The sequence below is a fragment of the Cryptosporidium bovis genome (assembly GCF_009768925.1).
Source record: "Cryptosporidium bovis isolate 45015 chromosome Unknown contig_24, whole genome shotgun sequence".
Lineage (NCBI taxonomy): Eukaryota > Apicomplexa > Conoidasida > Eucoccidiorida > Cryptosporidiidae > Cryptosporidium > Cryptosporidium bovis.
Window position 1 is genome coordinate 37,805 of NW_027125022.1, and position 18,375 is coordinate 56,179.

Genomic DNA, 18,375 nt, shown 5'->3' on the forward strand with positions numbered 1-18,375 from the left:
GTTAAATAGGAACTCTAAATAAAGTCTGTTATTTCGAGAATAAAAGATCAATATAAATAATAAGTGTATTCAATAAATAAAATGTTTTTCAGCAGTGGTGGTTTTGGAGAATCACCGTTTTCCAGAAATGACGGAAATTCAAGTACGAGAAGTAACAGCATTTCAAAAGAGACCAGTTCATATAGCTATCTAAATTCAAATGATAATATAGAGAATAGGTGGAATAACAATATATTAACAACACCGTCTAGAAATTCATCATTTATGACAAGCAATGGTATTTTAAGTAGTAATAGCAGAAATGAGAATAATAATAGAATAAAAAGAATGTGTTTACCAGTAACAATATCGATGATAAAGAGAAATTTAGATACGAATCAAACTGCTTTTACAATATTTGGTACGAGAATAAGTTCAGTAACATTAGTAGGTTGGATTGCACATAAAGAGATACTTGCATCTAGAATGATATTTAGAGTATCTGACGGTACAGGTGGTATAGATGCTAGGTACGATGTAGATTCTGAGCTAATGGGAGATGAGGTTACAACTTATTTAGAAGAGTTAAGAGAAGGTACACTAGTTAGATTGGTTGGGCAAGTTGTTCCTGGGAAAGGCGACATTTCATCATATTTAAGTTGCTATACAATCATGAAGATAGACTATGCTGAATACGCCTATTATCATCCAATAGAGGTTAATTATATAATAGGTCAATTAGGTGAATTAAATGATATATATCCTGATGTCAGCAATGAAGATTTTTCTGGGATTGTTAATTCAAAGGTTGACAATGACGGTGTTTCTTTAACTGATAGTAAATCTGGTATTGATTTTAAATTACTTGAGAATATAGACGTTCCTGATGATATAACTGATATTATACAAAAGAACGTATATAAGGCATTGGCATATGAATTGAATAATATCAAAGATGAAAAAAAAAGATTATATGGAGTGAATAAGAATACATTGATTGAGTCACTGAAACAACACTATGAACCAAGTGTAGTTACTTCAGCGTTATTTGAATTGGAGTCAAAATATGCAGTTATATATGAAGCCATTGATGGCCACTATTGTGTATTGTAACCGTAGCACTTGAAATATAAAATTGCATTTTAATCCAATTATTTATAGGAATGATTGTAAAGAATGATCAATAAATTATTTAGTCATTGAATATTAAAGGGGAAAATATAAGTGCTAAATTATAATTAAATTTATTTAGAATTGCCGATTAAAAGTTAGGGTAGGACAAGAAGGTGAAAAGATGCGAATTATATAGATGAGATAAATTGATCAGCAAGTTAACAACAATTTTTATTAATTAGCTTTATGTTATAGTCTTGTTTGCACCAAGTAATATTTTATTCTTCACATTGAGACCACTATACCTTAAGTATTGATTTCTTTAGATATGAGCGTAAGTGTTTTAATGGATCCTCAACTTCAGGAGAAGTCAGTGATGAAATTGAATTAATAGGAACAAACAAGAACTTAATGTTTGAATTAAAATATCTTTTTTGACAAATTTTGCAATCTTTTAAAATTATCATTTTCAATTTTTTGTTATTAATTAATCTGTATTGAATTTTGTTTAGCATTACTTTTCGGTATTCCAATATACCTTTTACTGTAGTTCCATTGATTAGATTTATTTCAACCAATTTATAGTTTAGTGAATTTAGGAGTAACTCGATTAAGTTGCAGTTGCTATAAGAGTTTATGAATTTAGAAATCAACAATTAAGCAAATATTTAGTACTTAGTATGCAGCTTACCTTTTCAAACAATCTTTCCTTTCATTTTCTTTATTAATAAGTATTTCGGGAAAGTCGTATGTTAAGTCAAAAAGTGATTTGGCAATATTATTTTTCATTTACTTAATTTATTGTATCAATATTGAAACTACTTTATAGTATAACTATGAAATTTTATTTATAATATTTTATAAATAAAAAAGTAGTTACAAATGAACTTAATGTTTGTTGGTATTTAATATTCGTAATATATTATTTTAAGTCGCTGAGATATAAACGATTCAACCATAAATCAGTTGTTTAGATACAAATAAACAACAATTATAACGAATAAAGAAGGATTTGTATACTAATCAGATATTTATACCTTTTTCCATTAATTTTATCCTTTAGTTGAATTACTACTGACTTATTTTTTATTGCTAAACACTTATTAATATTTCTTGATAATAAAAATAGATATATTTAATTTTTAGATAACTGGACACTATTATTTTAGTTAAAAACACAGTTATATTTAAATATTAATTTTTTTTTGTTTTTTTTATCTTTGTACTATATAAATAGTAAAAAAATAATAGGTTAAGAAAAAAATTCGGGATGATATATTCAATAGAGTCAAATTTAATAGCAGGTTGTTTGTTTATTTATGGTGCTAGTTGATTGTTTTTTAATTATTATTCGTAATAATTAAAAAAAATGTGCAAGTAGCAAACAAAAATTAAAGAAAAAACCCAATCATGACATTAATTTTTAAACACCGCCACTGATTTGACACAAAAAGCTTATTTTAAATATAATAGCATTAAATATAATTTTGTATTTCTTTTGAAATATAAAATACCTGAAGAGATTGGAATATAGACACAAATTAGCTAAAACTGAATAAGAATGAGTGATAGGGTTTGTTGCAGAATACTGAGTCAGATACCACTGTTAAAGTACTCGGATTTGGGTATAGTAGTGAGATTACAAGCTTCTAGGTATATATCTGATGACGATAATAATACCGTAATATTTGACGTATTTGTAAATGATATAGTGCCTACAAAATCTACCTATTTTAGTAATATATCAGTAAATGGCAGTGGGGATATGATACAGATAAGTTCACTAAGTTGCTGTGTTGTAGCAGTAATACCATGGAAAGAGAATAGCATAAATATAAAAAGATTAAGTACGAATAAAAAAGAAAAAAAATTTAAAAAAATTCCACATAAATATGGTTTATTTGAGGAAGAATTAAATGAAATAGAATTAAATAATGAATTAATAAATAAAATAGATATAGGCAATAATTGTCATAATAGCATAGCAGGCGAAATACCATTAATTAAAGGAATAACAGTATTAAGTATAACCGGTACATCGATATTACAACTTAATATTGATAATAATCCAAATTTGATATGTGAAAAGTGGTATAATTTGGATGATTATACATTGTTTATATTATTAAATGAGACATATATGGGTTATAGTTATTCAAGAATATTAATTTTTGATTTAATTAATTTAATCAATGATGATAATGAGGAGGTTAATGATGATATTTTTTTGGTAAATGAGTTTGAATTTAAAACAAGTATAGTTGAAGGCATGACTGTATTTCCTGTAGATTTTTCTTTTGGAAGAGGTCCGGATATTTGGAATATGCTTGGATTATTTTTATTATTTGATAACAATACAATAAAAACGATTTGTCCAGTAATTACAAATAGAATGAAGCTTCCGTATTTTGCATATGAAGTATTTTTTTCATCTCTAATAGAACAAGAATTTATTTTTGAGGCTAAAAATAATGTTATAGATGCAAATTCAGATAGTGACTTAAGTGAATTCAAGTACGATAAATGCCTTTACGACGTACTAGTATTATTGACGAATGATTTAAGAAACCCTATTGATGATAAGACAGGTGAAATAATAGATGATCATATACAAATTAATATTCCAATTGAAACATATAAATTAAATCTAAAAGATTGCTTTCCGAATCAGGTTGAACTTAAACTAAATTGGGAGCCTCATTTTCAAAGTGACCTTAATGATATCAAATCAACAAAGTTGTCATTTATTACGAATTATCCATTATCTGTATTTATTGTTATTAATTCTAAAAACATAATAGGTTTGTTTACATCAAGTTACTTGTCCTTTCCTTCTTTTAAGCAAAATAAAAATAACGAATTGGAAAGCGATAACTTTTTATTGCTAGTTCAAAGTTATACTATACCTAATGATTGGTGTCCATTAAATAATAGTACTGAAAGAAATAATATTGTTATTTATGATAAATTTAAATACGATAAAAATATATCTAATGATAAAGTAGATAAAACTCTTTTTACTATTGGAATTTCTATATTTGATACACTTGCTATTATACACATAGACTGGCTTCAATTTATCTTTTCACTTCATTTAAATTGTAATTCTGCAAATAGTAATGAATATAAGATATGTAATGAATGTAAAGAGTGTGGTGACAAACAGTTGAAAATATACAACAATATTGAGGCAGTTAGAGCTTATCTTGATGAAAATAAAGAGTTGAGTATATATAAACTGTGCAATGTTGAGTTTTTAAATTTGAGTGAATGTTGTTTGGGTTTTACAGCTAGTTTTAGACATGAATTTTCAGGGAATAATGAAAATTGTTGTAATTTAGAACAAAAGCTAATGAACGAAAATGTAAATGTTAAATTCATTTATCCATTTATAGACAATAAAAACATCAACTCAGTAAATCCAAATGGTTTGTCTTCAGCTAGTGATGCTAATAGTGAATATAAAAATGCAAAGTTTAATGATGCTAAATTAGTTAGTTTAAAATATGATGAATTACCATTTGTTACTTACAACGATATATTTCTAATAAAATCGGTTAATAAAGACTATTTTTTGAGTAAAAAGTTACTTGAAAAAATTAAATTATTATCCAAAAATACAACTTATTCTGATAAAAGTGATGATTTTAAAATTTATAATACTGAAGAAAAAATTATTAACAATAAAAATATGGTGGACAGTATATGCGAATATGACACAGAAAAAGTATTTAAATATTATTTCGAGAATTTAAAAAAAATTAAAAGTGAATTTAAGAACATAAATGATACTGAAGAAATAACAAATTATCATCTTAAACTACTTAAATTGTTTAATGAACTTAATAAAGCTGTTTTAGTTAGAATAAATTCTCAATTAACACCTATAACTAATTTGATGTACAATATTAAATCAAGAATTAAACTTTTGAAAAAATTAAAAAGTAACATTAGTAAGACTCATACACAAATAGCTAATAATGAAGAAAAAATAAACAAAAAAATTAGAGATACTATTGAAAATAGTGAAAGGCTCCAAGAAAGGATTAAAAATATTAAAAAAATGTTTGTTCATGAACTTAATATTCACAGAATTAAGTTCAACCAAGAAGTAATAATACCAGAAATATTACTTATGCTTTCCAATGTTCAACTTGAACTTTGTTCTTGTATAGTTAATGTTTTTAACAGTAACTACAATTCAACAAATCATAATAAAAATACGAATTTAGGCCAGACTGCATCTGGAATTGAAACCGAGGCTTCAAGTGGATTTGGGGTGGGAGTAAAAGTTGAAGCAGAATATGAAACTGGAATAGAAGGTGCAAGTACTATACAAGGCAATAACGGTGTTAATCATTTAAATAATCATGACTATATGAATGATATCAATGCCAAATTGCAAAATTATATAAACCATAATAAAAGTGTTCTAGATAGATTTCAGTCTATGCAAACAAAGGTCATTGAATTAAATAAATACTTGAAAGATTAATGTTTTTGTTATTATTATTACTTTTAAATCAAAATTTACAATTAAAAAATAAACAAATACAGAAAAAACACTATATAAATATGGAAACATTAACTTTTAGATGATCCTGCCCTTGTTTTTGTTTTCTTCTTAGTATTGGTATTAGCAGCAGCAGAAATCTGAGGTTTCACAGTCTTTGAGACAACTGTTTTCTTAGCTGAACCTTTCTTAGTTAATCCTTTATCATCCAAATCATGTTTTTCAGTAACCTTTTTATTATATTTGCTGGATTTTGAGTTGACATTATCAATTGAATCCTTCAATTTACTCTTCTCGTTCTTTTTATCTGCATCAATATTACTTGATTTTCTTGTTCTAGTTATATTTTTATCCGAATCTTCATTCTTTTTGTTATTATCAATATTAACATCACTTTTAACCGTTTTACTTTGTTTTTTTTTGATAGAATCAGTTTTTTTGATAATCTTTTTAACCTTTTTAACATCTTTACTATTTGATTTTTTTTTTAATTCACGTGTTTCCATTACTTCTTTATTATCAACACATTCATAAATATCGTTACTATCTGTATTATTTTTCGATGAATATGTGTAATTTATTAACGATTTAGCAAAATTTTTAATTCCAAAATTAACAATGCTTTTCCTTTCACTTAATTTATCTTCACAAACACTATTATCGTTTAACGATTTATCAGAAACACCATGATGATTATTATTTATAAGTAATTTTTGTTCTTCAATTATTGTTTTAAGTTCATAATTATCCGCATTTATTCTACTTATTTCATCATGTAGTTTCTCAATTATACATCTATCCTCACTTACTTTAAGTGAAATAGCATCTTTAAGGTGATTTATATACTCGTGCAAAGTTTTTATTACGAAATCAATCTCCATATTGTTGTTATTAAAATCTACATTTATCAATACTTTTTCCCCAACCTTATTCCTAATTTCATTTATAAATTCATATAATATATTCTTAATAGGATTTAAATATTTCATCGTAAAATTATTCTTATACTTGGTTTCTAGATTAATTATTTCGTCATTTAACTTTTTTATTTCATAATTTTTTAATTCGTTTTCATTAGATAAACAACTATTTTCCTTAATAATATTTGTGTTATCCTCTTTTGATTTAATTAATTCATCTTGTATAAAACGTATTTTTTCTATATAATCCTGTTTTTCCATTAATAAACCATCTAATTTTTTTTTGCAATTCAATTCATTTTCTAACATTATTTTTTCTTTACTCTCAAAATTTAATATTCTATTTTCCAAATCTTTTACTGTTCTTCTCAAAAAATGTATTTCCTTACTTTTTTCATTTAATCTTCTCCTTAATATTTCCATGTTTTCCATTATTTGTACGTTATTTTCCTTGTTTGTTGTATTTGAAAATACTTGAGAATTATTCACCATTTTTAAATTTTCTGTTGAACCAAAATTTAAATTGTTATTTATTCTATTTGAAGCAGTTACATTAAAATTATCACTATTATTCTCTTCATACCTACTCGGCGTTTTTTCTAAATATGAAGATAAACAAAGTTTTTTATTTGGACTTTGTGGTGTAAATATTGAAATTTGTTGCAAATTATTCTCGATGTCATTATTATTATTATTACTGAATAGTGAATTTGCTTCAATCCTTTTTGGTGTTTGAATCATTGATTTTATCTTCACAACTGATTTTGTTACTGGGCTATTTGTGCCGTCATTGCCTTGAGATCTAATTATCGTTGTGCCTATATTAAATGGTGTTAGTATTCTTGTATTCTCTATTGAAGGAGAGCTTTTTAATGAATTAATGTCCGTATTATCAATATTACTCCTTTCTCTGTTATATGGTAATGGGGGTGGAAGACCTAGTGGACGAGAAGGGGATGCAAATATCATATTGCTTCGTAAACCAATGTCACCTGTTAGACATCCATTATATAACTCATTTGATTTTTTTATATTATTTTTCACATTTCTCATAGGTGTGCCACCAATTCCTATTGTACTACCCAAATTATCCATTAATGTTGCTAGTGACTTTCTCATTTTTGAATTTACTTTTCTTAAATGCTATATATAATATATATAATTTTTTTCCACTAGTAACGAAACAATATGTTACTAATATTAATTATTACAAATCTTATTTTCACTCTGCGTCGCAACTTTTTCAATATTACATCTCAAATAGATATATTTTACTCAATAATTCTGCGTTGTATATTTTAAATGCCATTAAGCAGTTTTAATCTTGTGCTAATATTATTCTTATTTATTATTACAATTGTTAAACTATTATTATTAATATTATTATTAATTTATTTATTATTATTACATAGATTATTATTTATATTATTGATATTTTTACTATTTAATACTTGATATTAATGCTATAAATGTTTTATTATTTTTTGGCTTATTACTTAGCCATTAGAACTTATTTACATCAGTATATATTATTACATGCAGCGTTTTACCGCTTAATGTAATTATTTATGATTGGTTCCCTATTACCATTTAAGTATGCAATTTTTACATGTGGAATTTTAAAAGAAAACCGTATTTAAATTAATAAAATTCGCAAAGTAAATAGGCAGGGTAAATTAGTGGTTTTTAACTAAAAACAGCTAATCGGAAATTTATTAAATAGTAGTAAAAATTTACAGGGAAAAAAAGGAATAATGCCATTAATTTGTATTAATAATATTATTGTTAATATTTTATTATTCGATCAGTTTGCTACCAATATCATTATTATTACGCAAAATAATATTTGAGATAAAAAAATCAATCATCAAAAAGGCTTGTTCTTACGTTAGAACCGGTTTGTTCATCACCAAATAAGCTTGGTTTTTTCTCGCTAGAATTATTATTACAGTCACCAGAATCACCATTTGAAAATAGAGAGGACATTAACTCTCTTCTTTTCATATCAAGTTTCTTTTTTCTTTCAAGCTCCTCCTTTTGGCGTTGCTTTTCCTGTTCGATTCTTAATCTTTCAGCTTCTTCCCTTTTTTTTCTTTCTAATTCAAGTTTTTTTATTCTTTCCGCTTCTGCCCTTCTTTCAATTTCTCTTTGGTTTTCTCTAAAGGCATTAACATCGTCTATTCTTGAATAATTGGATGAATTTTGAAGGTTTGTTTGATTTAAAAGGTTGTTGCTGTTATTGTTATTACTGAAAACATTTGTGTTGTTTATATTATTCGAAAATAACCTGTTACTTGTTCTTGTGTTATGGTCATATTCATAACCAACAACTTTTTCATTATTAAAACCAACATTGTTATTACCTAAAGTCTTGGTTTTTGATTGCAATAACGTAATTAATTCACCTAATTTAACTTCAATATTACCAACTCTGTTATTTAATAATTTAATGCTATTTGTATGTGACATATAATTATCTGCTATTGTTGTATTTAATTTACTTACAATTTTATTTAGTTCCTCACATATTTTTTCTCTTTCTAGTAATTTATTTAAATATACATTTTCACGATTCTCTATTCTAACACCGCTATTATTATTATTACTGCTTGTCATACTTTTATTATTGTTTGAATTTGCATTCAAATGCGATAAATCATTCACACTATTATTTACCGAATAGTTTGTTATATTTGACCCATATGTTGCAACATTATAAAATGAATCATCCGTTAAATTGCCATTGTTTTTGTTACCATTATAATTGTGATTATTAATGCTAACATCGTTAATATTTATATTAACATTTTTATTATCATGTTGATTGTTATCGAAGTTGTAATTATTATCTACGAATTCATCTTCATTGCCTAAATTATAATCTTGTATTTTTTTAACTATATCATTTTTGTATGTAGTTGGACTGTCTAATTTATCACCATAAATAGATTTAATTTCATTGTTGTGAAATTCTAAGTTGTCAATACCGATATAACTACTATGGTGATGATTGTTGTTACTGCTATTATCATTGTTATGTTTATTATGACTGGTATCTAAGTTATTTGTGTCTGTATTTGATAACTGTTTATTTTTATTAATACCAAGTATATTATCTTTGTCATTAAATAAACTTTCAGAATTGTTTATATTTTCAGTTTTATCATCTATAAAATCGCCAAAATCAATATTTTTATTGTAATCTACATCTAGTGTTGTTTTTATGTTATCACTACCAAATAGTTGTTTATTCATATAACTATCATTATGAGTCTCTTCTATTTTACTATTATTTCTCTCATCCTCAAAATCATCAAAAGTAAAATTCATTTTATTCTTCATTATTCGTTTTCTTTTCTAAATAAAGAACAACAGTTCAGATTATAGGTGTTAATGAGAGCTTGATATTCCACTTTTAAAACTTATATCCAGCAATAAGTTGTAAACCCCTCAAACTCCCTGCTTCTCAGATAAAATAATTAATCTTTTTAAATGATAAATTATATAATTATCTTGTGTGTTTTCTCTATTTAATTGAATCACTTTTTCCTTACTTTTTGTTTAAACAGTTTTAAATCGCAATCAAGCTCAATTATTTTAATTCACAAACTAATAATAAGGCGGTAAAGCTATTTGTTTTTCAGTTTAATTTTATTTGACCGATAATAAAATTGTATTTTAACAATAGCGTTGTTTCTAAATAATCTGATCTACCGTTATTTTCACTTTGTTTCCTTGCAATCATATTATTTTTTCACTACTTTATTATTATATCCAAATGTTAACTACATTATTACAGATATATTTCTCTTCTCATTCTCCAATCTACTATTAAATATAGTTTTTACACGGTTTTATTAATAGAAAGAAACCGAAAAAGTTGTGATAGATAAACAAGGTACATGCTTATTTTTAGAAACAAACAAGTTTTAGAAACATACTTCCGTTAAATTAAAATGTTATTTTTTGTTTTTAATTTTATTAATATACTATTCAAGTGCATGTAAACTAACTGATTCGTTAAAGTAATATTACTTTGTAATTAAAGACAGAAAAAATAACAATTTTGACTCCTACACTTACAAATTGTGTACTTGTTATTGTCTACATCTCGTACAAAAAATTAAAATTAAGAAAAGCGATACATTTAACTATTAACTTAGTACGTCCATTTAAATAAAAAATTACTCATTTATTTGTATCTGCTACTTTTTCCGTTTTTTATCTCTATTTTTCTCTTTTTCCTTCACATTTTCTTTTCTTGTTTTTATTTTGTTCTCATTTCTAGTTAGCCTTTCTTTCTTTTTTTTGTTGATTTCTTTATTTAAATTCTTAATCAATATAGTTGATTTTTCAGATTCACTTTCTGTTGAATGATAATCAGCGTTTAAATCTTGATATCTTGAATCAGTAACATTTGAATATAGTTTATTAGCTACATCATTATAAGCATCTTTCCACCAGTCTACCCAATCTCTTGATGAAGATTCTCCCGAGAGAGTCGCTCCTAGTCCAAGAGTATCTAATTTCTTATCGACTTGTATACACTCTTGAATACCTTTTTCTCCTTTTCCTAACCCTTTCCCTTCAGACCAACCCATTTTTTGTAGCAAGCTAGTGCCTATATTTGAAGAGAATGGGATATTTGAGTGAAAATTTCCTTTACTAATCTTTTCATAGTATTTTGATGACATTTTGGTCGTTTTCACAATATTCTTAGCTCAATATTGGAAAGAATAACAATAATAATGATTAAAATTCGATACACTGCTTATTTTTAGCCTTTTATAGTATTAATTTGCTCAGTAATTTTGATTTAAATATCAATATTAAAAATAGACCCTTTAATACCTCTGGTTTTACTCAAAGTTACTAATATATACATTCCTTTTCTTTGTATAATGTTTTAACTAAATTTGAACCTAGAAGTGTTACAATTTGACCCAAAATCGGCGCCACTAATGTTTTAATTTTTACAATTAAAGATTTATGACCAGTACAAAACAATGAAAATTACCATGTAAGCTACAAATATAATATATTAATGGAAATATCTAGAACTGTAAAAAGCCATCGCGTTATATAGGCGACAAATATAGAATTATATAAAACTAACTAAACTATGGAGTATATTGTTCCCTATTATTACATGTTCCAATACTTGAGTTTTCATTTTTTTGTTTTAATAATTGAAAACCTACACTAAAAAAATTGTTTATTGTTCAAACCTATTTAAATAATCTGGAATGATAAAAAGAAACCTCTACATGTAATTTCGAAAAGAGATAAACAGAAAAAAAATCATTATTGCAATAGTGATATATTAAAAAAATTAATTGTAAATAAAATATAGATTCACATTTCAATTTATGTTAATTTGCTATATCTCTTCTGTGAATTTACATCTAAAGAATTCATGTCTTAATGCCATTTCAGGAGTAGGTCTTGAAATAGGATCGATATTCAAAACATAACGAGCGAATTTCGCAAGAAGTGTGTGTTTCTTATCAACAATGTTTTCTAAAGTTCTGCATAAAGAAACTCTTTCTAAAGAAGTATTGCTAGAACACCCCTCAGGCCAATTAAGGGAATATAGAACATATGAGGATGAATCGTCTCTATAATTATTTGAATTTCTGAAATTTTTATTATTATCGAATTCATCATTAACATCGTAACTCGTGTTGGAATAATATTTGTTTACATATTTTCTACCAGATTTGCTATTATAGGCTCTTTTGAGCATATGATTGGGAAAAGGTCCAATTGTTCTCTCAATCATAGCGAGATGCTCTAGATGTTCATGTGTTCTAAACAATAACATTCCGGTATATAGTTCCATCAGTATGCAACCAAACCCCCACATATCACTAGATATATCCCATCCAATATCTAATATGACCTCAGGTGCTCTATACTGTCTAGTATTAATTATACTACCATGATAGTCATCCTCATAGGTTGCTGATCCGAAATCAATAAGCTTTATTTCAGGTCTAACAGGACGTCTAATTAAAGATCCAGGATGTCTGGGTGCATTTACCCAAACGTAATCATTATTTGTAAGTAATATATTCTCTAATTTTAAATCAGTATGTGTAAGCCTCAACTTTCTTAGAAAAGATAATGCAAGTAGTATCTGTTCAGCTATATTTTGTATATCAGATAAAAAAAAACCCCTTGAGCAATTTCCCCTCAAAAATTCATATAAACTTTGTCCAAGTTTCTCAAATACCAAACACATATTAGAATTATTGTATAAAAAGGCATTGTAAAGCAATACACAAAATGAATATTCTCCATACTCATCATTCATATTTACATCTCTGAGTATTTTAGCCTCAATTTTAGCAGCTTCTGTGTATCTTTTTACATTTTTAACGACTTTGATTGCAACTTTTCTTCTTCTTTTCAAATCCTCACATTCAAATACCCTTCCGAATGTTCCTTCTCCAATTATACTTAGTATTCTATATCTTTGCGTTAAATATTGCCCTATATGCCAAGAGAAGTGATCTATATCCTCAGAATTTGTATAATTATTACTATTACATAAAAATGTATCGTTATCATTATTTCTAATTCTTTTGAAATTATCCATTGAGCGTTGATTATAATAACCACCTTCCGAATGTCTCGTTTTTCTATCTGTTGTGTTGTGGTATATTGAATAGGCATATGAATCATGAGATATATCATAATAGTTATACTCATCTCTATTATTATTATTTCTACAATACTTTATATTATAGCCATTTTCATAATAGTTTATTGATGTCCTTGGGTCGATATTGTTTACTGTTGTTTTATCTTTGTAAGCTCTATTATAATTGGAATATGCTTTATCATTTCCAACACTATCGTTTATTTCCGCTACAGCGTTATAATTAGATATATTTTTATTGTTATTATCATTAACATTATCAATAGATTTTTCCGACGATATTATATATTGAGTCCGAGTTTCATGATCTGTTTCATTCATGTTAAACCTTTTACGATAGTCATATGACCTCTGTTTTAACAAAATATCATCTTTGTCATCAAGATAACCACTTGACTCATGGTAACCCCTTCTCTTTCTTTGTTTATGATCATTTTCACTATTATCCTGCATTGTTATAAAGCTATTATTTAAGTTGTTGAAATTAACTCTATTTTTGATATCTGTGTATTTCATTTTATTGCTTAGATCCATATATTTATTCAAACTATTTGTTATCGCTTTTTTTTGCATTCAAATTAAGACTAAGAATTACATTTGAATTATTATCATAATATATATTCAATGCACAAATTATTAATTACATTATCTGATATTCATCTAATTATCTTTAGGAAAAACTGATTATTTTTTAATTACCAAATTTATTTGTCATCTATTTATCAATTGTAATGGTAGTAATGATAATAATTAATACTATTATATTAACAAATTACTTAAATAATTCCAGATAAATACAATTATTAAATAAGTACTATATGGGAACAATGAATTAATAGGGCAACTCTTGTTACAAAAGTTAAATTTATAATATTGTTATTGTATAATATAAAATAATATTCAAGGTCAATTATCACTTTCTCGAGTGTCGTCTTAAATCGAATATCAGTTTTATTCCCTTAAATTACTGTCTATGAGATAAATAACTCAAATGCCGTAATATTATTCCCGTATTCTCTAAAACAGATTACAAAACAAACTCAACTTTACTCTTTCAATTACACTAGTATACTCTATTTAAATAATCGCTGAATATTCGAATAAACACTGGCGTTAAATACTCCAAATACACATGCAAACGCATATACAATATTCACATTCATAAATGAATCAAATGTAATATAGTAAATGTATGTATTTCACGTCAAGTAAATAAACAAACAAATAAATAAGGGATTAAAGAATCGCAATCAAATTCCTGATTTACTTATCGCTTCTATATTGTTTATGGAAGAGTTTTACTCAATAAGTAAAGTGAGTAACGTTAATTATAAAGGAGAATAGTAACGAGTTATAGATAAAAAAGAAGAGGTATAATCCCAATAATAAATCTCTAAACCAAGCTATTTTGTTTCCCCAATATGGTATATATATTTATTTGTTAATTTCAAGTTGAATGAGATAAACCTTCAAAGTAAACTTCTTATGTTATTCTTATTGCATTTACTATCAGTTAACAAATCTACCAAGTCATAGATAAATGTGATATAAAGCGATAAGGTTGCTCTTACATTTAAACTTAAATATAACGTCGATGCTAGTACATTTACATATGTACTCGACTAAATGTATCTTAACTACCAATTTCTGACTTGTATTTTTTGAATTTAATATGAACAATATTTTAGTGACTAAGATTCAACCTACTTGATATTAACCTTACTCTTAATAATTGCGATATCATTACTATTTACATTTATGTTTCAAGGTACCTAAATTATAATTTAACAAGTTAGCGCGGGAGATCCAAGAGTGACTAGGGCGGGAAAAGCGTATCCAAATTTGCTTTTGTCAATAATCCTGAGAAAGTAAATCCTTTATCTCCTCTATCTCACACTGAGTGAGTGTTATACTTTGTTCCTCCAACTCATTTTCAAGTGAATCTAGTGATAGCTCGCTAACGAGTTCGTTTATAATGTAAGAATCGTCGTCAAATAACTGGTTATTTCTTTGTTTTTCATCCGAACTTAGTTTACTTCTAACTACATCCGACAATTTAAATGATTTAGTTAAATTGCTGTCATATTCATCCACTGCAAACCGCGAATAGTCATAGTCATCATCTTTCAATACATCGCCGTTTTCTGTCACGTAGCCCTCTTTCAAGTTTGATTCAACTTTATTACTATTCATCAATTTAAATTTATTTACTTGCTCCAAAAGCCACATATCATTTATAGATGATGGTATCAGGAATACCTAAATAAATTTTCATTTTATTTTTTTAAAATACAATCACGATTAATTCATGTTTTAGTTAGTTAAGTATTTATTTACTCAGATAATTCAACTAACCCGACTATTTAATGCGTCATGCAACGAGCCATTCTCAGATTCATGAGAGTTCTCAAATATTGACGAACAGCATGTCTGGAACGAATCATCTGTTCCAGTTGAGATGTTTGACATTAATTAATAGTATATACAAATTGAAATATGTCTCTAACTTTTTTAGCTGTATATTAACTTTAAAACTCCGTTCTAAGCAACCTTCTAACAGTCTTACATTCACTCCTCCCTACTTTTACTCGAAACCAAATATTTACTTGTACAAGTATTGTAATAATGCGTTATTTTTATTATAATTACCTACATTAAAAACTTTTATTTTCAGAGAAAAATATATTACGTTGTATGCTTGTACTCCAAAATAAAGATAGTTGAAAATAATATTAATGATACATGCAAGTATTTATATTTTGCATATTCACAAAATCGCCTATTACATCTTTCTCTATATGTTGATATCAATTCTACTACAAATTAAGATGTTGCAAGTGATAGAGAAAAAGAATATTTTACCTATTTATATTCTAAATGCTCATGTATCACAATTACTGTTATTTGCTTATTTTTAACGCAACGCAAGAATTACACAATAATAGCCCAAAATTAATTAATTTCATGTTGTTATTATCAACATTATTTGTATCATTATTGTTACTATTTAATTTTAGTAATATTTGAATTAAATATCACTAATGCATGTACCGCCCCCTTCAACCTTTCTCCATTCACCCCTCCCCACTACTCAATACTTCGATTTTTCAATAATTCAACTCTCATTTTAAGAGTGTATTGATTTTCTTGAAAATATCTACATTGAAAAATGTGATATATACACACACTGTTATTCAAAAAATACACTGAAGAAGGAAATCAATGCGACAAAAGAACACAATATATTGTATCATATATTGAAATTTCTTATACTTAGTCCCACTATTACTTTAAAATCGAGAATACACTTCAAATTTGAGTGCTCTCACTATAATAGCTTTTCTGTTTTTAAAGTAGATTTGTCGGTACCCTCTCTTTTTTTGAAAGAAATGTAAAATTTGTTCCCGCCATAGTTTTATAAATGCACGTTTCGTCTTGTATTTTTTGTACATTTGCGAGGGGAAAAATGCGAAGTAGTTTTTTTAGATCGCAAGAAAATAAAGTTAAAACAAAGAATTATTTACCTTGATTTTCTTCTTTTGTAGTTTATTATACGTCTGTAGTGTTGATTTATTTTATTGATTTGTAACAATAAATTGAAATAAAGTACAGTTTTGAATAAACGGGGAATCTCGTACTATAATAACGAATAGGATCCTACAAACTGGCTTCACAATTATACATACAAGGCTAACTTATGATTTATTCAGCATAAATTATGGAATTTGAAACTGATCTTATTAGATTGAAGGAAAAAGGTAATTTTTTGTGACGATGATAGCATGTATATTAATAATAATAAATTGACTTTAATTAATTAATTTGTTTTAGGCAATGAATATTATTCTAAAGGAGAATATAGTAAAAGTATACATGTTTACACTGAAATATTAGATAATATATGTAAAAAGTGTGAATGTAATGATTCAATAGAAAATGACAACATTAAATTATTTTACAAAGAATACACTGATTTAAAGTTTAAAGTTTTATTGAACAGAAGCGCATCCTATATTAAAATAAGAGACTTTGAGAACGGTTTAAAGGACTGTAATGTTGCACTAGAAATAAATAATAACGATGTTAAGGGATTATTTAGAAGAGCAAATTGTTTGTTAAATATAACTGATAAGAATGATGCAAACAAAATTAATGATTTAAATAAGGCCATTGAAGATTTGAAACGAGCATTATTAATTGAAAAAAACAATATGGAAGTTAAAGATTTACTTTTGAAATTGATTGAAGAGAAAAATAAAATTGAAAATAACATTCAATTGAATCAATTACCGAGTGAAATTGTTAAAGGTATTTATAATTTAATTGTGAATGAAAATAAATACGACATTAATTACAACAAAGCTTATTTTAATAATGAACTGTATAATAAATTAAATAATTTATATATGTATATTTACTCAAATGGCAATAGTGATATTATACTAAACACATCATGCATAGAAAATATAATTTCTATTTTTGAACACAAAAATAAAGAGTTAGGTTGTCAAATAATATATATACCAATTAATGGTTCGAAAGATATTTCTAATTCAATAGTAGTGAATTCGTGGAATATTCTTTCAATTTTACTTGAAGACAATGATTACGTATTTAATGATTTATTGGACGAAAATCGTAATGACAATGGTTATCTTTCAAATATAAGTAATAACGATTTAAAATTTAAAAAATATGATTCCAATACTAAAAATAAACAACTGATTAATTTCAGAAATTCTGTTAAAAGAAGTGATATTATCAATTATACAGACATTAAAAATTTCATTAATAATTGTATTGTTTCTAATATCAATAATAATGACTTTGTTACTATATTAAATAATATTTTCAATATCCTATTCTGCATTAATGATCAATATATACATAGCGTTGATTATATTGATTTTTTATTATCACTTATAGATATTGGAATACCATTTATTAACGTTAATGATAATGTTCATGTATTAATATTACTTATTTTAAGAAATTTATCAATATTATTTAAAAACAGAAACTCTATTTCCAATAAACTTAAGGCACTTGAATACTCGAGGGAAATTGAGAATTTAATTAATTCATTGTTTAAACTATCATATAGATATTATAATGAATTATTATTTAATAATCCAAGTTCTAATAATAATAATACATTTAATAACATTATTAATAACTGTGAGTTT

At 25.8% G+C, this 18,375-nt stretch overlaps 9 protein-coding genes across 9 annotated transcripts; 3 read left to right on the forward strand and 6 right to left on the reverse strand.

Moving 5' to 3' along the window:
- Positions 1-81: 81 nt before the first annotated feature.
- On the forward strand, positions 82-1,092 carry FG379_001649 (uncharacterized protein; the record flags this gene model as incomplete). Its single annotated transcript, XM_067327252.1, has 1 exon — positions 82-1,092. The coding sequence occupies one exon, from the start codon at positions 82-84 to the stop codon at positions 1,090-1,092; it is 1,011 nt and encodes a 336-aa protein (XP_067183938.1).
- A 299-nt stretch (positions 1,093-1,391) lies between these two features.
- Positions 1,392-1,881, reverse strand: FG379_001650 (uncharacterized protein; the record flags this gene model as incomplete). Its single annotated transcript, XM_067327253.1, has 2 exons — positions 1,392-1,716; positions 1,784-1,881. 2 exons carry the CDS (start codon positions 1,879-1,881, stop codon positions 1,392-1,394), a joined length of 423 nt encoding a protein of 140 aa, XP_067183939.1.
- A 772-nt stretch (positions 1,882-2,653) lies between these two features.
- FG379_001651 (uncharacterized protein) lies at positions 2,654-5,587 on the forward strand (the record flags this gene model as incomplete). Its single annotated transcript, XM_067327254.1, has 1 exon — positions 2,654-5,587. The coding sequence occupies one exon, from the start codon at positions 2,654-2,656 to the stop codon at positions 5,585-5,587; it is 2,934 nt and encodes a 977-aa protein (XP_067183940.1).
- Positions 5,588-5,676: 89 nt separating this feature from the next.
- Positions 5,677-7,644, reverse strand: FG379_001652 (uncharacterized protein; the record flags this gene model as incomplete). Its single annotated transcript, XM_067327255.1, has 1 exon — positions 5,677-7,644. The coding sequence occupies one exon, from the start codon at positions 7,642-7,644 to the stop codon at positions 5,677-5,679; it is 1,968 nt and encodes a 655-aa protein (XP_067183941.1).
- A 741-nt stretch (positions 7,645-8,385) lies between these two features.
- Positions 8,386-9,867, reverse strand: FG379_001653 (uncharacterized protein; the record flags this gene model as incomplete). The annotated part of the gene is made up of 1 exon (XM_067327256.1): positions 8,386-9,867. One exon carries the CDS (start codon positions 9,865-9,867, stop codon positions 8,386-8,388), a length of 1,482 nt encoding a protein of 493 aa, XP_067183942.1.
- An 863-nt stretch (positions 9,868-10,730) lies between these two features.
- FG379_001655 (uncharacterized protein) lies at positions 10,731-11,219 on the reverse strand (the record flags this gene model as incomplete). The annotated part of the gene is made up of 1 exon (XM_067327258.1): positions 10,731-11,219. One exon carries the CDS (start codon positions 11,217-11,219, stop codon positions 10,731-10,733), a length of 489 nt encoding a protein of 162 aa, XP_067183944.1.
- Positions 11,220-11,905: 686 nt separating this feature from the next.
- FG379_001656 (serine threonine kinase) lies at positions 11,906-13,762 on the reverse strand (the record flags this gene model as incomplete). Its single annotated transcript, XM_067327259.1, has 1 exon — positions 11,906-13,762. One exon carries the CDS (start codon positions 13,760-13,762, stop codon positions 11,906-11,908), a length of 1,857 nt encoding a protein of 618 aa, XP_067183945.1.
- Positions 13,763-15,040: 1,278 nt separating this feature from the next.
- FG379_001657 (uncharacterized protein) lies at positions 15,041-15,658 on the reverse strand (the record flags this gene model as incomplete). Its single annotated transcript, XM_067327260.1, has 2 exons — positions 15,041-15,448; positions 15,545-15,658. The coding sequence occupies 2 exons, from the start codon at positions 15,656-15,658 to the stop codon at positions 15,041-15,043; spliced, it is 522 nt and encodes a 173-aa protein (XP_067183946.1).
- A 1,249-nt stretch (positions 15,659-16,907) lies between these two features.
- Positions 16,908-18,367, forward strand: FG379_001658 (uncharacterized protein; the record flags this gene model as incomplete). Its single annotated transcript, XM_067327261.1, has 2 exons — positions 16,908-16,947; positions 17,021-18,367. Coding segments are annotated over 2 exons (1,387 nt in total), but the record flags the coding sequence as incomplete, so codon positions are not given.
- Between the last annotated feature and the right edge of the window lie 8 nt (positions 18,368-18,375).